Source organism: Diaporthe citri, assembly GCF_014595645.1.
Source record: "Diaporthe citri strain NFHF-8-4 chromosome Unknown scaffold_1, whole genome shotgun sequence".
Classification (NCBI taxonomy): Eukaryota; Fungi; Ascomycota; class Sordariomycetes; order Diaporthales; family Diaporthaceae; genus Diaporthe; species Diaporthe citri.
The window spans coordinates 7,521,679-7,544,188 of NW_025064846.1; the positions used below are offsets into that span (position 1 = coordinate 7,521,679).

The 22,510-nt window shown below is 54.5% G+C and overlaps 8 protein-coding genes across 8 annotated transcripts; 4 read left to right on the forward strand and 4 right to left on the reverse strand.

Annotated features, from left to right (window-relative positions):
- Positions 1-1,898: 1,898 nt before the first annotated feature.
- INS49_001997 (uncharacterized protein) lies at positions 1,899-3,858 on the reverse strand (the record flags this gene model as incomplete). Its single annotated transcript, XM_043162816.1, has 5 exons — positions 1,899-1,979; positions 2,056-2,132; positions 2,738-2,824; positions 2,882-3,763; positions 3,834-3,858. 5 exons carry the CDS (start codon positions 3,856-3,858, stop codon positions 1,899-1,901), a joined length of 1,152 nt encoding a protein of 383 aa, XP_043031322.1.
- A 1,016-nt stretch (positions 3,859-4,874) lies between these two features.
- INS49_001998 (uncharacterized protein) lies at positions 4,875-5,702 on the forward strand (the record flags this gene model as incomplete). Its single annotated transcript, XM_043162817.1, has 1 exon — positions 4,875-5,702. One exon carries the CDS (start codon positions 4,875-4,877, stop codon positions 5,700-5,702), a length of 828 nt encoding a protein of 275 aa, XP_043031323.1.
- Positions 5,703-6,976: 1,274 nt separating this feature from the next.
- On the forward strand, positions 6,977-7,803 carry INS49_001999 (uncharacterized protein; the record flags this gene model as incomplete). Its single annotated transcript, XM_043162818.1, has 3 exons — positions 6,977-7,410; positions 7,513-7,730; positions 7,796-7,803. 3 exons carry the CDS (start codon positions 6,977-6,979, stop codon positions 7,801-7,803), a joined length of 660 nt encoding a protein of 219 aa, XP_043031324.1.
- Positions 7,804-8,102: 299 nt separating this feature from the next.
- On the reverse strand, positions 8,103-9,752 carry INS49_002000 (uncharacterized protein; the record flags this gene model as incomplete). Its single annotated transcript, XM_043162819.1, has 3 exons — positions 8,103-9,032; positions 9,102-9,617; positions 9,720-9,752. 3 exons carry the CDS (start codon positions 9,750-9,752, stop codon positions 8,103-8,105), a joined length of 1,479 nt encoding a protein of 492 aa, XP_043031325.1.
- Positions 9,753-10,936: 1,184 nt separating this feature from the next.
- Positions 10,937-13,557, forward strand: INS49_002001 (uncharacterized protein; the record flags this gene model as incomplete). The annotated part of the gene is made up of 2 exons (XM_043162820.1): positions 10,937-11,455; positions 11,509-13,557. 2 exons carry the CDS (start codon positions 10,937-10,939, stop codon positions 13,555-13,557), a joined length of 2,568 nt encoding a protein of 855 aa, XP_043031326.1.
- A 1,518-nt stretch (positions 13,558-15,075) lies between these two features.
- On the reverse strand, positions 15,076-16,902 carry INS49_002002 (uncharacterized protein; the record flags this gene model as incomplete). The annotated part of the gene is made up of 3 exons (XM_043162821.1): positions 15,076-15,336; positions 15,423-16,809; positions 16,862-16,902. The coding sequence occupies 3 exons, from the start codon at positions 16,900-16,902 to the stop codon at positions 15,076-15,078; spliced, it is 1,689 nt and encodes a 562-aa protein (XP_043031327.1).
- Positions 16,903-17,474: 572 nt separating this feature from the next.
- Positions 17,475-18,391, reverse strand: INS49_002003 (uncharacterized protein; the record flags this gene model as incomplete). Its single annotated transcript, XM_043162822.1, has 5 exons — positions 17,475-17,686; positions 17,756-17,829; positions 17,907-17,948; positions 18,017-18,074; positions 18,211-18,391. The coding sequence occupies 5 exons, from the start codon at positions 18,389-18,391 to the stop codon at positions 17,475-17,477; spliced, it is 567 nt and encodes a 188-aa protein (XP_043031328.1).
- A 3,586-nt stretch (positions 18,392-21,977) lies between these two features.
- INS49_002004 (uncharacterized protein) lies at positions 21,978-22,196 on the forward strand (the record flags this gene model as incomplete). Its single annotated transcript, XM_043162823.1, has 1 exon — positions 21,978-22,196. The coding sequence occupies one exon, from the start codon at positions 21,978-21,980 to the stop codon at positions 22,194-22,196; it is 219 nt and encodes a 72-aa protein (XP_043031329.1).
- Positions 22,197-22,510: the final 314 nt, after the last annotated feature.

Consider the following 22,510-nt stretch of genomic DNA (forward strand, 5'->3'; position numbering starts at 1 on the left):
CGACTTCAAGCTATCCGTCATAGCTTCTATTAGGTAGCCCAGTGGAGCTCTAAAGCACCACCATCTGTTTACTGAGCATCGAGAGACCGCCGGTCGGCGCCGTCACCATGCCGGAGTGGAGATGGGAGACGCGACCTTGCAATGAAAGTCCCGTCCTCAAGCTCGGACTGGAGACCTATGAGACGGCTGAGAAATAGCACTGTAATTTAACACAAGAACAGTATAAGTAATTGTCAGCATTGGTTTGAAAACACACCATCTGGTATAATGACCTCAGCATCATTTTGATGCGAAGCTTGCCAGAAGACAAATATTGACATCAGGCCCCAGGGTTCCTCTAATGGACCTCATCTTCCGATCTTCTTGTATCTGCACATAGAGCGGGACAGTTCTACTTGTAGTCATCCTCGCTCTACACATCTGTAAAAATTGCGAGTCCCGAAACGATGGGATCGAAGCTCGCTTCCTTTGTCACCCTCTTGTTGCTACAAGCCAGCCCATTAGTAGCAGACAAAAAGGTTCCTGGAGACAACCCGCTCAGCTTCTGCTCCGAGAACCCCGCAAACGATATTCTCCAGATCAATGAGGTGACACTCATTCCGAATCCACCGGTCAGGTAGAGTTTACCTAACTCCCGCGGCGTATATGCTCTTTTCCCTGCCTCAAGTCCTCATAGCTTACTTGCGTGTCAACGTTCAGGGGGCAAGGTCTTAGAATCGAAGCCGAAGGCCATTTGAAGCAGACTCTGAAAGAAGACGACGGCTCTCTACGCTTCCCTTCATGGAGTGGCACCAAGTTAGTCGATGATGAATCGTTTGAACTGTGCGAGGGCCTTGAATTGTTTGGCCAGGAGTGCCCTATCGAGGCGGGTCATCTCATCGTGTCCGAGGACATACCCTTATGGGAAGAAGAGGATCTCCCAGAAGTGAGCCGGATCCACTCCAGCCATCACGGGTCCCGAGTGCACTGGAACGCCATTACTAACCACTTGTATGTATCGCAGGGCACATTCTACGCCCAGATCAATGTAACCACGGCTCACGGACAGCAGATTACTTGCTTCGGTGGGGAATTTACACTCTGATGGTGGAGTGATTAAGACCAAACGATTTCCCGGGCCTTCCAAGTCGCCTGGATGTTGCTGTTAAGAGGCCTTGAAGTGATGTCCTGCAGGGTATCAACAATTCCAGACTCAACAATGCTCTTATCAATGGCACTATCCCCGTAATCTGGCAATCCTCAATGCGTTAGACAAGCGTAAAGGATGACTCACATGATGTGGGAATAAGCATGAGAAGCATGGATGATTAAAAACAGGTGGACGTCTTGAGAGCTGCGATGCTTGCATTGACTTGCCGTAGTCAGACGTAATGCGTGTATTATAGACTGGACGCCTGTTGGCTACTACCTAGTTGCCAATGAGGTGTCCCCACCAACTCATGCATGTCGCTGTCTTGCTGATCCCATGGGACAATACTTCACAGGTCACCCACACACCCGTTTTCTACGTCCAAGCAAACACCGCCAATTGACCACGAGTGAGATGTTGCAGGATGTGCTTGGTGCCGGTCCCATTTCCTATTCACTTACGGTCCGTGTAACCCGAAGAGTGCTTGCACCCACCGGGAGAGGTATAGGTTGAACCTCCTCGGCCATCATTGTAGTACGTCTTGTGGTAGGAAGGGCGTTAGCGAAGACAGCACGAGAGAGATCGGCATAGCCAGATGGGGAAGGACATGAATCAATACGAGGTCGTCTCAAATCCGTAGACCGGCCCGAGAAGACGTTCGAAAAACACTTACGGAACCATTGGGGTTGGAATAGTAGTAGGAACCGTCCCTTTGGTCTTCAGTCAGTGCGTCGCATGGTCAAAGGGAGGGGCTCTACGAGGGCCGAGCCTACCGGTTCGAGTAGTGGTACGTGTTGGAATTGGCGACGTCACTGCCGTAGCCGTAGTCTCGAGCACAGTAGTGGTTGCCCTGAAGCAAGCATGAGCTCTGTCAATCTCGCGGACGCGTGCCTGCTGAACCTAGGTCTGTTTGTCTTGCGACGTACCTCGTTGTTGGTGCCGGAGCTCTTGATGGTGTAGCCTTTGTCAGACATGGTACTCAAAATTGGGAGAAGCTCATAGGCTATCAGGTGAAAGCTGGTTCTGGAAGTGTGGCGCTGGTGGTGGAGTTTGTTGTTGACCGACAACTGAGGAGGGGAGGAGGGGGCATGTGAGGACGACTCATGAAGCTTATCAGTATTTAAGCCAGCGGAGTGGGCTCCTTCCCTTTTCTCGGACTCCAGCACGTTCGTCCTTTCTCAAAGTCACTACAGGATCCTGGTACGACACGCACTGTCCACCTCCTAACCTTAGCAGCTAACAAGCTTGACCAATCGGAACTACAAATATTGAACACAAATAGCCGCCAACATCACAGCCATTTGGCTCAATGTGACATTCGCCAAGTTTTCCACGAACGTCAAGTTGTACTTGCTCTGCGGCCAAAGCCTGTATGTTACCCGCATATTAAGGTGCCCGAGCCTCCGCAAAAAAACGGGCGAGACCGCGCGTGTGGGTTATATCAATCGCTGATATGTTCGTTCGACATCAAAGATGCGATACATCGGATGCGAATCTTGTCTTGCTTGATATTTGGTCTAAGTCTCTATGGTTGTCACTTTCTATACGATCCCGCTCTCACGTCGTAAAGGCACCAACGAAATTGGAGCACGTGGGATATCTAATTACCGTTGGGCTGAGCAGGTGTTTCTACCGCGTCCGACTCAAGATCTGCGAGAAACTTCTCTGCCTCAAGAGCCGCCATGCATCCGGAACCTGGAAAGCAGTCAGTCAAACCTCCGCAGCAGTGAACCTGCTTGTCCAATTACGTACCTGCGCTGGTAATAGCCTGTCTGTACCTCTTATCCTGCACATCACCCGCGGCGTAAACACCAGGGATGTTGGTCAAGGGAGAGCCCGACTTTGTGATGATGTAGCCATCCGCATCAGTGTCGATCTGGCCCTTGACCAGAGCAGAGGCCGGGTCGTGACCAATGGCATAGAACAGGCCACTGGCCTCCAGAGTCTCCTCCTCGCCGGTCTTGACGTTCTTGACAACCAGGTGGCTCATAAGACCCTTGTCGTCGCCCTTGATCTCCACACCGGTAGTGTTCCACTTGATGGTGACGTCCTTGTGGTTTTGGAGCCTCTTCGCCATGATATTGCTGGCTCGGAGCACGTCCCTGCGAACGAGTACGGTCACGTGGCTGGCGTACCTGGCCAGGAACATGGCCTCTTCGGCGGCAGAGTCTCCGCCACCGATCACGACCAGGTGCTTCTTCCTGAAGATGGGGGCAGCACCGTCGCATACAGCACAGGCCGAGACTCCGTTGTTCCAGTACTTGTCCTCGCCAGGAAGATTCAGGCGGCGGGCGACCGCGCCGGTGGCAAGGATGACCGCGTCGGCGGTGTGCTCGGTGTCAGGGTCCCACTCGGTAGAGAACTTGAAGGGTCGCTTGGAGAGGTCCAGCTTGGCGATGGTCTCGCTGATGATCTTTGTGCCAAAGCGCTCGGACTGCTTCCTCATGGCGTCCATGAGCTCGCCTCCCATAATGCCATCGGGAAAGCCGGGGAAGTTCTCGATGTCGGTGGTGGTGGTCAGCTGGCCGCCGGCTGCGATGCCGTTGGCCATGAAGCCTTCGTAGAGGGTGGGCTCGACATTGGCTCGGGACAGGTAAATGGCGGCAGTGTGGGCGGCGGGCCCGGAGCCGATGACTAGAGTGGTGTCAGCCGGAGCCGCTGGAGAAGCCGGCAGACAGCAAGGAGGTGCGCGGAAGTGACGTACTGAGGACTGGGGTGTGGGTGCTCATCTTGTTGACGTTGATTTTGTGCACGTCGGACGAAAAGCGCGTCTGAGACTTGAAGCCTGCGGTAGCAAAGGCCGCTGCGGACAGACTGGCTGCGCTGGAGCGGAGGGGACGCGTGAAATATTTGAAAGACAGCTTGGCGGTTGTTTGGGGCGCGGCTGTCCCGGGGCGGAGGGGAGGCGGTCACGATGTGTGATGCGGAAGGGTCAAGGACGGGATGAATGTCTTTGGAGGGGCTGTCCTGCCGGGAGGAACAGGGGCGCGGGGCAGGACAAGATAGATATAGTCTACGCGATTAGATCGGGGGACGATAACGGGACACAGAGTGGACCTTGGCCTGTTTGCTATAGTTAGAGATTTGTCAAGAGGGCGAGGCAAGAGTGGATCGCGAAATCGAAACGGACAACCCGCGACGATGCTGCTCTCCGGTCTCCCAGATTTCCCCTGGCGTGAGCGTCACTAGACACCATTGACAGCAGCAAATTCTCCAGTACATAGAGCTACCTGCCGGGTACTTCGGATGGGCATCAGGCAAATGATCGGAGTACTTCACGACAAGACTGATTGATGTGGTAGATTCAAGTACCCGAGACCATGGAACGCGCAAGTACTAGCTTGTGTACTCCGGTACCTCTGCTCGCCGATCCACGGCCTTCTAGAACCCCACATCGCTGCCGCGGACAGAGCGAAACCCATCCCACCAAGAATTATTCAGCAAACCTCGGCCCCAGTTGATAAGATGGTCTGCGTTCGCAGTCGGCCGCTATCCTATTTCCAGACTCGGTTGACCCCAATTCGACAGGGGGTAGCTTCGACGTCAAAGGGCGGCGCATGCAACCTGGTTGACGGCTTGTGCGACTTGGACCAAGACATCACACTGCTTCAAACCCAACCGTTTTCCCTCGAGCGACCGACCCAAGGGAGAAGAAGCCTTAAATGAATACAAGCCTCACCCAGCACGAACTGTAACGGCAACACCAACACCAAGACATACCCTAGCGTCAGAAGATACTCGGACCATGGCGCCGTCAGCCACCGCGACAGTGACAGCGACGAGCGAGCTGTCGCAACAGCTGCTGTCCAAGGCACCACCATCGAATACACCGACGTTCTCCTTCACGCCTTTCCTCCAACGAACCTACCTCCACAGCCTTCCCACCGATCGCCCAGTATGTAAAGCCTACATCAACGGCCACTGCCCCCTCGGAACCCGTTGCTCTGAGCGCCACGTCTCCGTCCCCAACAGCGGCGGCAAGCAAGACGGTGGACACCCTTTCAACTCGCTCGTCTGCAAGCACTGGCTGCGTGGCCTATGTAAAAAGGGAGAGAGCTGCGAGTTCCTGCACGAGTTCAACCTGCGGAAGATGCCCGAGTGCAACTTCTTCCTGCGCAACGGCTTCTGCTCCAACGGTGACGAGTGTCTATACCTGCATATCGACCCTCAGAGCAAGCTGCCGCCCTGCCCACACTACGATCAAGGCTTCTGCCCGCTAGGGCCCAGGTGCGCCAAGAAACATGTCCGCAAGAAGATGTGCCCTTCCTATCTCGCTGGTTTCTGCCCGGATGGGCCAGAGTGCAAGGAGGGCGCACATCCAAAGTGGAAGACAGGCTTGGAAAAGCCCAGTGTCAAGGTTGAGAAGAAGGATGACGACGAGTCTTTCCCGGGAAAGAGGGAACACGCTGACGACGAGGACGAGGGCTCGATCAGGGAATTCGGAGACAGACACCGCGACCGGGATAGGGACAGGGATAGGGATCGTGGTTTCGAGCGTGGAGGTCACCAGGGCAGATTTGGTGGCAGAGGTGGGAAATGGAGGGGACGGGGAAGGGGCCGGGGAAGGCATTAGGAACGTGGCTCTGCTGGTCATTAGGTTGACATGTCCATACTACATTCAAAGGAGCATCTATGAGCCCATCGGCTGGAAGCGAAACTTATGACATGTCGTCCCTCGAACCAGATGTAACGGTGCGGAGGCAACATTTGAAGATCCGTTGTTGACACAGGCGAGCCACAGAAGTTGTCGAGGGTATGTATGGCAGCTGGCTCTGCGGGATTCTTGGGAGAGTAGCGCATACCCTTCCCACTTGAAAAGGTCCGCCGTCTGCCTCAGAGGTGATGTTCAGCCTGATTTTACCGCTGGAATTGAGACTTGGGCGGTACGTGATGCTCTGTGTTTGGCGCATTTGGCATGTGCCAGCGGAGGGCTATCTTTTCGGCAGGATCATACTCACGAGCATTCAAGGGGGTTCCCTGTGTATTATGTACCACATATCAAGGAGGAATGATCATTTTTAGGCCCGCGCGTGTCAAACAGAAAGAGCTTCTAATGCTGCGGACTCAGTGACGGTCTGATGAGTGTCAAAAATATTGAGTTGCCGTCTTTCTAGCCCCAGTACACGACTGAATTTTCTAGGGTTGGTGGCTTCATTTCACACTGGAGAGTAGAGAACACTTGCCTGGTTTGTAAAGGCTCTGTAGCGCATCAAACACTGCATTTCTTCTCCTCACTATGGCCAGCGTTTTGACCAGGATTCCACGGCGTCCATAGTACATGTTCGCGTCCTTCCTCGTCAAATCCCTCAAGACGCCTTCGAGTGCTCCTTGGCTAGAGAGCAAAGCCTGAGTCCGTATTTACCAGTCTGCCTGTCCCCAGGTGAAGAAATACGCCCAATGTCACCATGTGTCGACTTGTATTTGAGCCTCAAGACGCATAAAATTCTGTGTCTACAACCGCACAAGTTGTCACAGTATGACAGTCTGACGCCGTATCCTGCCTTTCTAGTGATCAAGATGAGTTTATGTGCAGGTCCAGCCTAACATTACAAGTAGAGCCTGTTCACATCAGCGACTAGATAGCTGTAGACCCAAGACGTGTTGTGTGGGTGTTCCTGGGTTATTTCCCCGTTCTGCTCGGACAAAACTTGCGTCACGCCTTCTGGGTCAAGAACCGAGGCGAGAGGTAGTCTCAAGAAGAGAGCTGCCCTGCCCCCAAGTGACTGTCTTAGCAGCAGTATTCTGCTTTCCAGTCCACCCCACGTAAACATCGATGACACCAAAGCCACCCAATCACACCAAAACGCATAACTGCCAGCCTTGCCCAGTACATCGACCACCTGTACCATGGCACGCAACGACGACGAGAAGGACGGCCTTGCGTCGCAGCCTGGCAGCAAGACCAAGATTGGACGAAAGCATTTGAATGTCCCAAAGCCCATCGTCATCCCAGAATCATGCAAGATAACCCCGGACGGCAGCCTTGCTTCACCCTGGATGAGGCTTGGCCATGATGTTGGCCTGAACCTCACAGCCCCTCGCACGCCTGAGCAAGAATACGACCAGCGAGCCCCAAAGCCCACCGGTCAGCTCAAGGAGGATGCTTCTGCCGAAATCGAAGCAGGCTCCTGCCAAGAAGAAGGACCCATCATCCAAGCAAAAGAGGGCAGCCTCATCTCCCTCTACTACATTCACCCCAAAGAAGTCCAGGAAGTAATGGACCACGCCCTTAAGTCGCACTCGCAGCAGCGCGCCCCGCGGCGACATCAGCTACTGGTCCAGTAAGTCCCGTCTGCTCCATCTACCTCCCTCATGATCCGCCGAGTAGAGCCCTCACGAGACACAATGCTCATGCGACACTCTGTCATCACAGGCTCCCGTAGGAACAGCGACACGCGCAACCAGGACCGCTCTAGGTCTTCATCCCACCTTGAGGATGCCGACCTCGAGGATGAGTACCGCCCTGAGTACAGCAACGCCGAGGAAGCCTATCAGTATGGCGCTCGAGACGATGACGCGGACGACGAGTACACAACTATCTACGACGGTGACGATCAGGGTGCCGAAATGCGGCGGTTCAGAGTGATGAACAACCCAAACTGTAGGATCGTGGTGGGCAGTGGCGTTAGGCCTTCTTGGATGCTTCTGAATTTGGGAGTGCATCAGTCCGCTGAGATTGGGCAAGGTTTTGTCGCTATAAGAGCGCAGTCAATTGTCTGCAAGTACCAGCCGTACCTATTATGGACCAAGTGGGATTTCTGTAGGAATGCGGCGATGGCATAGCAGCATTCTCCAGAAGATATCGAGACCAGCCGTACCCCTGTGTCGTCTATGATCCTTGTCCTGTCCGGACCGGAAAAGTAGCGAGCCTTTGTCCATGGATCGCTGCATACCGTGGCTCATAACAGCCAGCCCAATGAACATCTTCAAAATGAGCAGAGATGATCAAATGCCTAACTTCAATCCCACATTATCAACCTTCCTTCCAGACATGCGCGTCAGCGCTTGCCTGATTCACATTTATGTACTGGGAGTCCGACCCAAATCGGCTCGAACCGTCTCCATCTCCACTCTCGCTACCCAGTTTTGGGCTCGGGTGGTGACTACCCTGCCAGCTCGACAATTCGTCCACCTTCCTCATGCCCATCATCCATTGAACGAAGGTGCGTGGCATCCACCTCCCAACAAAGCCATATAGATCTGCACCCAGGCCGACTCTCACCACGCCACTGGTATTCGATCCGTCTATGACATCGAATACGGCGTTGTGCAGGTCTCGGAGCGAGGATCCTCTCATACCGCGCACGAGACCTGCCGAGATTGCAGAGGTGGAGGTATTGACGAAATTGCGCCCGTAAGTCTTTCTTGCAGCGTCGGGCCACGTGAGCGTCTCCGTTGGCGGGGCGGTCAGAAGGCCGCTTGGCTGTTGCGAGCGCAGGGATCCAGGTGTGAAGCCGGAGAAATCGAAGGTGCCTAGCTGGACGTGTGTCACTGGTATGGACAACGGCTTCAGCTCACCGGCCAAGACCTCAGTGAAAGCTGATAGGGCAGAGCAGACTGTTGCCTCGGGAGCGTGGAAGGGCGGGTTTATGGACGACATGATCGAAGGAGTGAAGACGAGGACTTTGGGGGGTGACTTTTCGGCACCGGAAGAGGTGAGCTTGGCCGTCAAGAGGGGAAGGAATGCTTGGATAGTAAGGATGGGGTAGAGCAGGTGTGTGTTGAAGAGATCTGCGAAGCTAGACGGCGGGATTGTTGCTATGGGTGACGTCTGGTAATTCAGAGACGGGATGAGAATGACGGATCTCAGGCTGAGGTAATTCTGCTTCGCGCCTGGGACAGCTGCATGAGGAGCCTGAATGTATTGTGCAAAGCGTTCGATGGAGGCGCCAGCACTGGGAGGCTAAAGAATGGTCAGTATATACCTACGTAGGCGGGATATAGCCGTGATAGCTTGGAGCTTGAGCCTTACATCAGTGATGTCTATTCCCAAGGGCCGGACATCTGGCCTGGACAGATTTTGAACCATGGCCTCGTCATCTAGCGTGTTGCAGGCGATGTAGACAATGAACCCGCGTCTCTCGAGATCCAGCGAGAGCGACCTCGTCAGGGGAAGTTTTGGGTCACCGGCGATGACAACAACCTCGAGTCGACCTCCATTTCGTGCACGCCGTGCCCTCCGCGTCTTCCGACTGTGCTTTCCCTTCTTGTAGCCTCGGTAAACAAGCACGCCCGTGGTCAGGACCACCAAACCCGTCAGTAGCCTGTGTCTTGAAACCCAGTCCTGGACTCTTTCGCATGCCGAGGACGATATGGAGAGGGCTGCTGGGGGAGGGGGAGGTCTGCCGCGTGGGCGGACCACGTCTGGTATCCAATCCTGGGAGGACAAGGTCTCGCGGACCTGCTCTGCAAGTTTGTCGACGTGACGATCGATCACATCAGCGACTTCAGATGAGTACTGTTTGACGTGATTTGGTATCGACGACAGCTGTGCACACAGTCTGGGTTAGCCTTCACCAGTAGCACTGTTGCTCTGAGGATGTAACAGGCGAGTGATCGTGGTCTGGATTCCGGATCGGGAACTGCTTACCACGTCGAGGAACTGTTGGTCGTCGGCTGACATGAGGGGCGTGCAAATGTATCCACTTCAAGAATAGAACGCAGTATAACTGCTTCGTCCGAGGAGCATGCTCAAAGAAGAGGAGATACTGCCAGGGTCGAGTCGAGGCACGTGTGATGGGTTGGGACGGAATGGCTGGATGGATGCGATGGGATGGTGTTTTTGGATCCCGAGCCGACCACGGCGTTATCTTATCGCGTTTGCGTCACCTCTCTCCACCACCACAGCCCCCTGTGGGGAAACGGAGCCCCTGCTACCAACAACGGACCACATCCCCGCCTGCCAACAGGAAGGATCACCGTCCAAGAGAACGCGATGGGAAGGAAGATGATCATGGCCGCAGCGGCACGAATCCCTGCAACCATGCCAGGGAGATGCTGAATTCTCGCCAGGTGTCTGGTGTTAGCTTGTCGCTCAATCTCCATACCCGTCCCTTCAATGACTGCCTCAGTCTCCGTTTTTGCAATCTGAATGAGGAAAGTTGAGCTCATCTACCAACGTGTATGGGGGAGTCCTCAAGTAGCGCATACGGTAGAGTCAAAGGCACAACAAGTCGTCTACAGCAGTCGGACGAGTGGCAGGCCTGTTGGTGCTTTGACCGGATTGGAATTTTCGGAAGTGATCCCGAGGCCACAAACCAGTGGCCTGCGCACCTAGGTTACCAGTAGCATTCTCATCGGCATGTTTCAGAGCGGGAGACTATTAGAATTTGTGGTATCCAGTCACATTTAGACACTAGGTCTGTTTTCAAACATCCCGCGAGCGATTCTTCATGCATCCCCTCCAACAGCCCTGCCGCTGTCAAGGGCTACCATGTCCCGATGATCACCACGACGCGCCGCATGGTCTGCTATTCAATAGTTGAATCAGTCGTCCGAAATTCTGGGGATGCAGATCACCGGATGGCCACGGACTGTTTCTCAGTTCCCATGCTTTCCGAGGCTTCCTTCGTGTTCGCCTTGCTGGGGGAAAAAGAATACTTATCGATATTCCGCCCAGGTGCCTCCCCCGGCAGGGAGAGGATGTGGTTTCTGCGTGCCTCTAATAACCAGAATAAAGTCACTCGGTTATTTCTGCCTTCTTGTATTACTGGCGGTTTCTCATAACATGTTGATTGAGAAGTGGTGCCGGAAGCCCTGGACACTGTACGAGTACCTCGTAGTCACATCCATATGCAGTCTTCACCAATGTCACAGTCACAACCGCGGCTACACTCGACCGAGTCCAAGTCGTCCCAAGATGCTCTCATCACAGCTCCCACGGCTGCTCCTGTTGAACTGCGACAAAACAACCCCCAGGACTGTGCCAATTTGATCGCGGCCTCTGTGGATAGAGCGACAGTCGAGATCTCGAGGACAATTATTGCTCTCAACGCGACTTTCAGCCAACAGTTACAGCAAGCTTCAATCTCGGCTTCCAATGGCATCAAATCCGCACAAAATTCAGCATCATCGTCGATTTCCATCGTTTCCCAAAACGCCAGCAGTGCTACCTCGTCTGCCTCGTTCAGTCTGAACCTTGCCAACTTGGCCGTCACCAGTGTGAACTCGGCACTGACCAATGCAAATATCGCCCTGGCCAGCGCCCAGTCACAGGTCGTCGGCGTCAACTTGGTCCTGACGAGCGCATTGTCCGCCTCAACCAGCGACGTGTTGAGGTTGAGTTCAAGTCTGAGCTCCCTGGAAGCCACTTTGGTTTCAGTCAAGGTAATAATGACGAGTCCTCCACAAGAGCCCACGGCTGATCAAAAGATCAACAGGCTTCAGCCTCTACCGCAGTGGCTCTCGCCGTCATGAGTCAACAGTCGTTAAATGATCCTCAAGTAACAGCAACCATCTCGCTCGCGCCAATAGTATTAGCAGGTATAGTGGTCGGGACCATGCTCGCCTCGGTTTTCCTGAGCTTTGCAGTCGGCTTTCTCTTGATTAGATCGAGGAACAAAGAGAAGATTGACTCATTCAGGGACAGAGGGCCTGCAAGGGACCCAAAGCTGCCACTTACAAGCACTAGCATGGCATTCCGTACGGGTAATTCGGTAGTTATCAAGTTCAGTCCACCGACGTCCGTACACGACGTTCCGCCAGCACATGAGCGACATGGAAGTCTTTCAACCACTCCTTCGGCTTCAGAGAAGAATCAGATACCAATAGCGACTGTCTGGGATGCCAACGTGGACCCAAATAACCCTTTTACATCAAGAACTGATGGGTGGCCCCTCAAATCCAGCTTCGCTGACGACTTGGACGGCACATCCGATGAACTTTGGTCCAGAGATACTACGACTTTACCGCACAATATGAGCGCACAAAAGTCGGTGTCGATTCCAGATTCATTGAAAACTATGGAATTGCAATTATACAACGATCACAACCTCACTCCCGCCATGAACTTTACATCACTTCTTGAGAAGGCAGATGATATGGATAAAGAATCAGGCGTGCGTCCAATCCGAGAACACACTCGGGATTCGTCCTATGGACTGGCCGTAGAGGATTCGGAGCAACTGGTGCCAGCCGCAGAAGCACTTGAGGACCCATTCAAAGACCCCTTTATGGAACCATACGAAAGTCTCGTTGATGGAGTGTCCGAAAATTCTGTTGAGCAGTCGACCGAACAACTAAAAAAAGTATCAAGTAACGCCCAGGCCGATGATGACCATCTTGAAGAGCTAGTTGGCCAAGAAGCGAAGATTCTCTGGAACAAGCCAGACGAAACCCTGCTCGGAGAGGGTGCCGAGGGATTGGTCACACGTGAATTCGAAGATTTGACGCCCGAACCTGCTGCCTCTTCTCCTGTCATTGTTGCGGACACACAAAACTATGGTGCGGCGGGCCTTCCTGAGCAGAGCGGAACTACCAGCCAACGAAGGTCCTCCCAGTGCGTACGGACCACACCACCAGAGCAAACACAAGAGCACGTCGCAGGAGAGGATAGTTTGTCAGGAATACAGGCCACAGTCATTCAGTCTCTCCCAAAATGGAGAGACGGGACTATTTCACCGCTTCGTCGAAATCTCAGCGTCGGCTTCCTTGAGAGAAGATTCGAGCCTCAGAGTCCTGCCGCCATGGATGAGGAGAGAGAAGTGTCACCGCTACGAAGAAACCCACCTTTTGAACCTTTTGAAGCTATAATTTCTATCTTGGACGAGCAACAGGGAGGTGTTATCAAGCTCAAAGAAGGAGGTGCCGATGAGTACGAATCGAGGGGCAGGTCGATGATTCGGACGTCAGATATCATAGAGGCAAGGCTTTCGGGCTTGGCACAAGCTACCCAGTCACGCGAGGAGACACCGCAGCAAAGAGGAGGAAAAGACGAACTTGACAACTTGCGGCCAGCCAGCCCAGCGCCTCCTCAGCGATTTGTTGCCTCAGACCAAGCACACAGAATGCGGGCTCCACCAAAGCGGAAATCTGTTGGCACGAAGCAAATAATATCTAACAATGGCTCATCACGACTCACTTCAAACTCGCTCTCGAGACCGGTCTCCGCCACTTCTGCAGCTGTCACCCCACGACGCGACGAGTCATCTCCGCTACGCCGCAATCCTCCAGGCATTAGCCCAAATCCCCGGCCGGTATTGGATACCAGGCCGTCGGCAAGCAGCAACGCGAAAGAATTCTCCCAAGCCCTGTCCAAGTTCCAGACACTTGTCTCTCAAAACCCGCAAGACGCGGTCGTTGCGTCCAATGAAGTGACTTCTCGTGCCATCGCAGGTATCTATATCCCTGGCAGCTTGAGAGAACAGGCCGTGAGGAATTTGAGTAAGAGTAGAGAAAGGGCACTGGGGAAAGGCAAAAAGAATGACTAGCAAGTACCTACGAATGAACGATACCCAGATATTCCACAGGGCGGTGGATTCGTGGAATTTGACGCAGATATGTAGTGGTCGCGCAGAGGAACAGGACTGGATTTTGTACAGACTATATGTGTGGTCTTGTGGTACAGAATGAACACTCATGCACGGGTTCAGGAACTATTGTAAACTGCTGTACGCTCTTCCGTTGATCAAAGCATAATCTTCAGTCTTGAGCCTGCGCTCTTGCTCAATCTTTTCAAGCTTTTAGGGACCCACTGATCCCCAAAAATACCCCTTATCCCGCTCTTTATCAATCAAAGAAGCAGGTTTTTATTGTCATGGGCATTCTTGTGTGATATCTGTAACAATTTAGGTCTACATTCCTCAAACATGAATTCGCCGCCCATTTCGATTTGACTCCCGCAATGCCTGGAAGGAGCACCCCTGGGGACTGTGCGGCTGTACTACCTATCCTCAGTGTATGGCCGGATGAGAGAACCACTCGGTGAACTGTTGTCTGGCTCCTGGGGCGGGGCTGGATAGTTGAGGAAATCGAGGACGTCGCAGACTGTCCTTCTGTCTGGGGCCTTGTCGAGAAGCCAGTTGCTTCTCATTACACCATGGGCCCAGGGTTCAAGCATCAGGTTAGCAAACCCAGGTTTATCAGCTTCTTGGTAGAGGCATCGATCACAGCTTTGGAGCTGTCGATGCCGTGCACTCTGCCTGAGATCTGGGCTAGGAATTCTCAGATCTCGATATTCAAAAGCCGTCAGCAATAATCACCAGATCTATGCACTCCATCTTTCTTATGAGTGTAGGTCCCGAAAGACGTACTTAGTAACGATATAGCCATTGTTTGGGATGGGATGGCTCACTGCCATCTCGCCTTTATTGTCTGCTTTAGCACAAAGGACATGGATTTTCGATTCGCCTAATTCGAGATACTTAGGAAGAAGAATTGGCAATGTCGCTCAGATAATGCGTTCAGACTAGCATACTGATCTCGCAGCCCTTATACGGTTTTACCCCCAAGGGCCAGTGATCTTTTGCGTTACTATGTACCCTTCCAGACTGCGTGTGCAGTTTTAACAGCAGTTGAGGGCACCTCCAGTAGATGGTGCGCATAATGTGCTGTGATATTGTGTTCGCGTGTGGGGTGTGTTGGACGATTAAAAACTTCAATAACAAAGGCAGTCGCTGATGACCTTATGTGCTGGTCCGGACTGGGCGGTTTCCAGGCTAATGTCACAGATCAGTACTTCGGCAAAAGCACAGCGTATCATGTATCATGGGTGATGCTAAGACCCTTGACAGTGTCTGAGGAGCTATATAAGCAGAAGACGAGGCCTCGAATCAGGTTGAGGTCAGGAGGTGGATGTTCGTCCCCTGGTACGAACGTGAACATTCAACGACAATTGTTCTCGATAGCTCTGCATGCCTAGGTATGCAGCGTTGCTCACCTGACGGGACAACAAAGTAAGGCACCTGGGCTTCATGGAACAAGGTTGCCCGTGACTCTCAGGCCCTCATCTAGTCGATAGCGAGCAGATCGTACTTATCGTCGCCCAGCGCATCCTCAAGTCTCTTCATGGCTGCCAAAACCTTTTCCTCCTCTAATCTCCGGCCAACCACCTGCACGCCGACGGGCAGTCCATGCATGGCTTGCGCGTCGTACAGTTTGTACGCACCCTGCGCAACACCGTTCAATTTCTTGATGTTGAAGCCAGCTGGAAGGCCATCCAATGTCTTATCAACGTGAGTGATAGGTACGATACCAGCCGTGTAATCAAGCTGTGCGCTCACATAGTCAGTTGTTGATCAACCATGAATCGTGCTTCAACTGCTGCTAGGGTTTCGTGGAAGGTTATCGGACTCACAATATTCCATAGGAATGTATATCCGCAACTGCTGACCGCATCCTTCATTCCGTCGTGGGGAACGGCCGGTGTAGCATTTGGCGGAGACAGGATGAAGTCGATATCAGCCTGGTTCCACCATTCGAACCACTCAGCTCTGTACGACTCTCTCTGAGCGACCAGCTTCCAGTTCTGCTCGGCTGTCTTGGCGTGCCAGTCCCTCAACAGCCCCGCCCAGATGTGGTCGCGGCGGATGTACTGGACCCATAGGTAGTACACCCATTTAAAGGGGCGCGGCAGGCTCATGTACCAGCTCATTTGGTTTGCGCCTTCGTCCTCCCACTCACCACTCCTCATGAAAGACTTGAAAGTTCTGCAGCCGTCTGCATTCAAAAGCGCCGATCCCAGCTTGAGGGCATAGTACATGTCTGGAGGGTTGATCTCCACAATCTCATGCCCCTCCCTTGCGAGAGCCTGTTCGGCGATATTCAGGGCCCTGGTACATGCGGGACTGGGGTCGACCACGCCGTCCGTTCGGAGCATACCGATTCTCAGCCTCTTCTTCTCCGAGTACTGCTCCTCAACTTGGGACCGCCACTCGAGCGGATGTACAGAATAGTCGTATGCCCATGGTTTCATCCCAATGATCGCGCGTGTGAAGTAGGTCAGGTCATCTAAAGTCCTCGCCATAGGACTGAACACACTCGGCACGCCTTCTTGGCCAGGCATGCTGGTGAAAACGCCAGATTTGGGCCACCTCCCTGTAGAACAACGCAGAGAATAACACCCCGCGAAGTGCGCAGGCGCTCGCACACTACCTGCCACATCTGAGCCAATGCCGATCCTCCCGCCAAGGGCCAGGAGCGCCGACTCGCCGCCGGTGGATCCGCCAGGCGAGTACTTGGGATTGTGAGGATTCGTGCTCCGGCCCCAGACGTCGTTGGTCGATTCAAAGCTCAGCAAGGAGATGGGGATGTTGGTCTTGACATAAGGCACCGCGCCGGCATCCTTGAGAAGCCTCACGAGTGCGCCATCTTTCTGCTTCGCGTTGCCAGCAAATGACGAGTACCCAACGGTAGCATCATAGCCGCCGACGACAATGGTGTCCTTGAGAGACACGGGAATGCCTGCAAGCGGTCCCTTCAGGTTGATTGATGAGCCGTCCTGAACCCATCCCTCAGCATCGGGAAGCAGGACTTCGGTAAGACAGTTGGTCTTCTCATGTGCCCTAAGAGCGACTTTTCCGTATGTCCGTAGGATGTCTAGGGGCTGCATGATACCATTGTGGACTCCGGCAACGAGTCTCTCTATGGGCTTGTTGACCGTCTCACGGTCTGAATCGGTAAGAGGCCCATGATAAGATGATAGAGAGGCAATCCTGTCGGCGCGTTGTTGTTGCTTGAATTGGCTGGAGCGTTGGGTCAGTGATCACAACCATAGGGTGGAGACGAGAAACTCACCAATCCCTTCGATGCCTTGTGTAGTCCAGGAAGGGAACCATTCTTGCTCGATGTTATAGATTTACTGCTAAGCAACCTTTCTGTTCGTGTATGAGACTGCAGCAAAGATTCCGGAAGAGAGATAGCCGTAGAAACACTGGTGGGCATGCGTTACACATGTATTGTACAAAGGGAACGAGTGAGGCTCGGCCAGCAGCGGCAACTAGTTGATACCATCCCCTTCAATCCCGGCCCGAACCGGCAATTCTGGGGGGCTTCCGAGTTTGGCAAGGTTAAGCTGGGAACCCCAACGTTGATCTGGACGGGCAGGTACTCATTGCAACAGACCAAGACAATGTCTTCACAGATCTATCGGCATCGTGCGTGTCCAGGTCAAATAAGAAGTTCTGCAGTTTGGAAATTTTCCCGCGGTTGTGGGTCTAGGAAAGGCGCTCCAGCCTTCAAAAGTCTACATTTCTCGTCTAAATTTGCCCTCATGGCTGACCAGGGCCCAGCCTCCGTTTGCCCAGGACAGACGCGTGTTACGTGCCGAAGGATATATGAAATATACCGCGGCCGATGAGATGAGGCGGTGTGTATCTGCCTGAGCAGCAGCAGCAACAGCAGCAGCCGATTACAGCTCGACGTGCTCAGCATCGTCAGTGTCCTTCATTGTATCCTTCAACATAGTCTTGGCAGCGTCCGTAGCCTCAGCAAACTTCTCAGCAATTTTTTCGCCAAAGTTCTTAGCCGTCTCGGCGGGAGCGTCGGTTGTCGTGCTGGTCTTCAGGACAATTGACTCAGGCTTGGGCACACCGTCGATGCCGAGCAACTCGGTCTCGAAGACTAGAGAGTCACAAGTCAGCAGGTTGGAGACAGACGAGGGGAGAGGAGGCTGGATCCGCTGGTACGTACTGAGTGTGCTACCAGCAGGGATTGGGCCCATTCCGCGCTGGCCATAGCCCTTCTCGGGAGGGATTGTGAGGGTTCTGAAGCGATCGGTTAGCTGGGGACGGGTTGCTCCTGGAGTGAGGCGAGCAGTTCGTAGCTCGGCCGGCCGGCATACCTCTTCTCACCGATGCACATGTCCAAAAGGCCTTCATCCCAACTGTTTGTCAAGCGTTAGCTCCTGCGTCGATCTGAACCCGTTCCCGCCTGGTTGTGAGCTGGACGAACCCCTTGATGACCTGGCCGGATCCAAGCTTGAAGCTGAAGGGCGTTCCTCGGTCGTAGCCTGTCAGAAGGAGCATTGGTCAGCGACTGTCTCATGGGGGAAGCCTCCGCTAGTGGTAGAAATGGACCCGTGCTGCCGGGCGCACAGCCCCTGAAGCAGCTTGGAAAACGAGGCGAGCAGGCAGGGCGTGACATACTGGCATCGAACTGCTTGCCATCGGCGGCAAGGGTGCCTCTGTAGTGCATCTGCACCTTGTCGCCGGACTGGGTCTTGCGATCACACTCGACAGGCACGGTAACGTCGATCTTGAGGTCCTCGGCGGCGACAGCGCCCAGGGCGGCCGAAGCCAGAAGCACCCAGGTTGAGAGAATCTGCATGTTTGCGTGGTGGATGAGGCAGGGGTGCAATTTGAGGCTGTTGAGGTGGCTGCTGCGGTTGTCCTCGCGGGTCGGGCGTAGGCGGCGGTAGAGGCGAGGTGAAGCTGCTGCTGATGGACTGGCAGGTCTCTGGGGATTGTGGCAGATGCTCGAAAAGGGGAATTGAGGTGCAGAGCTCGGGGAGACACAAAGTAGGGCGAGAGCGAGGAAGCTCCTGACGCCGTGTCCTCTCTGTCTGTCCCCTGTCTGGCATCTGCCCCAGGACCCTTACAGATTGCACTACCCAGGTACCTCGGTGGTCTAGTGAACTACTGTAGGTACAGCGCTCATGCCCAGTCCATGCTTGCCTTGGACCCTTGGAGCGTGAAGCACCGGCAGGTTGCAACCTCCCAGAGGAGCTCAAGGGCCAATGGACCCCCCGGGCCATCTTATCGATTAGCACAGTGTGCTCCGTTGGCAGTGGGTCCATGCCCGGGTACAGGGGCTAGCGGGCGGGACGGGGGGAGACGTTGGGAGCTAGGAGAAGGGCGATGTGGGAACGTCGTGCATTTACCAGCACCCACAACGGGGGCAGGCCCGCATGAACAACGGAGGTCTTGGACACCGCGAACAGGCCATATCGATATGAATGCCGTTATATCTGTCCTCTCACACAGTATGGCCTCCAGTGCGGGCATAAGCTCTCGGACGACGGGTTGAATGCAATGACCGCGCCCAAGGACCAAGGACCAAGGAACAGGGAAGGGGAAAAGGAAAGGGAAAGGGCAAAAGGGGAGTCCATCACCGTCTCTCTGACTTTCGCCCCGTTGCCTACTACGCAAAAATGTGCACCTTTGGGCACCACCCAGAATCGTGTTCGCCCTGTCCAGAAACCTGTCTTGTGCCATGGCCAACCACAGAATGCACCAGCACAGAATGATAGACGGCGGGCATGGGAAAATGAACATGGTTTGCGAGACGGCTGCTCTCTGCCGCCGCCGCCGCCGACTCACGAGGCCCCAAACTGCAGCTTCAAATATCTACAAACACACGAGTGCATGCGTGCTGAGCGCTCGCATCCCAGTCCATACCCGTCTTAGATTTGTAGGAAAGGAATCTGAGACTCGATACCCGGCGAGTTCCCTCCGGCATGACAGAGGTCTGGACTGGGCAGAGACTACCCATGTCCACACTTACAGCAGGCGCACATGCGCGAGCATTGCTTTTGCAACAGCTGCCGAGAAAAGCTTTCCAGGCTTGCGTCCAGGCTGCCTTGGTTTGACGGTGGTTTCCATTCGCCGTGTGTGGTCTGCCGGCTCGCTTCGGACATTGCATCGCCTCGCCTCGCCTCGCCTCACCCTTTGTTGAACCGAAAGGAAATCAGCAAGTCCAGGCAGGCGGTTGTCATGTCGAGCTTCGACGCAGGGCAAGGCTGCTTGTTGGGCTTGTCCTGGTGCTCGACCTCTTGGTTGACTCGCACTCGAGGATGAGGCCAAACAGCGATGGGCGTGAAGTGTGTCTCCAGCGGCAGTCTTTTTTCTTTGGAGACGGCACATGGGATGGCCAACCAACCAAGCCCCTCCGCCCCCAGATTCATTCCAGCCATTGGCATCATCAGGATTACTGGTGCCTGCTGACATGGACCGTGCCATTGCCCACTCAGCTGCTCTGCCAGCTGAGGCAGCTTCGGTTGGGAGCTGAAAGACGAAGCATCAGCTGCCAAATCCGCCCTGTTTCGAGATGGTGGCGGCGATCGAAGCCGTTGACACATGGGGTACAATCCTAAAATGGGAGAAAAGGACAAACACACCCCGAGAGTCGATGCGACGCAAGCCAAGACGGCATTCGTTGCGATGAACTGTTGCGCTGCGAACCGCTGCACGATCCCTCCATTCAATCAAATCGAATCGGATCTGCATGGAGACCAGCTTGTCGGTATCATGCACCATCTGGGTCGCGTCCTCCAGTGGACCAACGACAGCCCGTTGCATCTCCAGGGCCTGGAGATGGTGCAGCACACAGCAGTTCTGATCTCCAAGGTGCCCTGCGTGTCGGCCATGCGTCGCAGGCAGCAGTGTGACCCACCTGAGCCCGGGGAGCTCGACGGCAAGCAACCTCGGAGCTCCCGGAGGCTTCTCGCCTGCAGCTGCGGTGCCTGTACCTCCAAGTCTCCTGCTGATGTCGCTCTCGAAAAGAGTCCTTGTCAGTCTCAGATCGGGCAGCAACAAAAAGACCACGGCGACCTTGACGTCGGGCTAGGAAGGGTCCCTCAACTCGAGATGCTCAAGCTTCATTTGGCCCCCGCCTGCATACCCCAGGTAAAGGTATTTACTGCGTACCTAGCAAGGTATGCCGTTCCACCATTTCCAATTTTACGATCGGCCAAACGGCGAGGTGCCTTCGCCTCCCGAGGGCCGTGGTCCTGCGCCAGCTGTGCCGTTGTCCAGCTCATCCACTTCTTGAGTTTGATTCTGTACGGCGCAGTAGCTGGACAGCTGCCCGGAGGATTGTGCCTGGGCCAAGATCCTTAGGATGCGCCCTTAGCCCCCGAGGACTCAGCCCTGTGACCCCCCTGGAGCTGTCATCGCCCGCACCAGCCGCCCTCGAGGCCAACCATGCGCTCTGATCTGGGACTTCTTCCCCTGGCTGGCTCCCGCAACTACGTGCCTCAGCCATGGCAATTGACTTCGTTATCCAGTCTCCTTCTTGCACAGCATGGCCAATCTGGACAGGCAGGAATCTCGTGTCCGTGTCAACCTCGGCACGCGCGTTGCCCCAGCGAAGCCCTGCTTCGAACGCGCCTCGAAACCTCTCGCCCCTTGTGCCTTGCAACATTCATGTTTGCCACTCCTGTTGACACCCTCTTCCCTGCTCCTGCCCAGGCACAACGGCTGGGATGGCACTGCTTGCCTTTCCTGCCACACTCTCGGCTCCAGTGGTGCCTAAACGTCCTGCCATTTCGCCCTCTGCCCAATGGGGCCAGCAAGCCTCATTCTGCCCTGCTCCCTCGAGGGTATGGCAAGCTCCTCTTCCATGATCGCCGACCCCTGACGACCGCTGGTACTCGCCCAGTTGGCGCCCCTTTGAGTCACTGCTTCCTCCTCACTACGCATTGGCAACGCTCACCAGCCATGAAACGTTTATGCCTATTAGTCTGCCAAAGGGGGGCGGTGCCCGTGCCCGTGCCCGCCCTCGTCGCCCCGTCCCGGACTCCATCGACACCCCCCTGCTTTTGTCTACTTCGATTGATGTGACTCCCTGTATCCTGAAGGTTGGAAGCCCACTCTGGCTAGCTATTCTCAGCTAAGATCCTTCCCTCCGGCACTTGGACACCTCGGACGAGTTCAGGACTGTCGTCGCCCAGATATAAATCCCATTGTCCCCTCTCACACACTCTCTCTTTTTTGTTGGGCCCAGAAGTTGACCAAACTCTCGACATCGCACACCAACTCAAGCAAATACTCCATCTCCAAGGCCGTCACAGCTGCCACTCTCACCACTGCCGGCTGAACAAAGCATGTCTCGTGGCTCCAAGTACGCCGTTGACGTACACAACCAGAAAGAATCCAGAGGCACATCGCTCAACTCGAGGGCAAGTCGCTCAACAATGTCCCGCCCTATTTCCACCTGCTCTACGGGCTACGAGACCGATTCCTCCACCGGAAGCATGTGGTCCACCCAACAACCAGTCCAGAGCCCCGATACCAAGACAAAGATCAACAACAAGGGCCAGTTCGTGACCGTCATCAACCACAAGCAGCAGAACCGCCAGGACGAGCCCAGTCCGACATACAAGTCAGCCAAGACATATGGCAAACAGGGCTAGGCCCAGAAACAAACCCCCATCGCATACTGCTTCTCTTGACTTGGTGGCTCATCATTTCATCTTACCCATCAACGGCTGGAATATCTCGACAACCTCGACAGCACATGTCATTGGAAACGCAGCAGTGCCTGACTTTGGGGTGATGTGGAAGCAACTGGGAACGCGCGCGCACACACACACACACACACATACACACAGAGAGAACCTCACTTCGGACTAGCAACAAGGCGGCGGGTGATGGCTCACGGGAACTTGTGATTAAACAGGAAATCGGCGCAAGAGACTGGACAAGAGTGGGAAAATAAATGGGATAC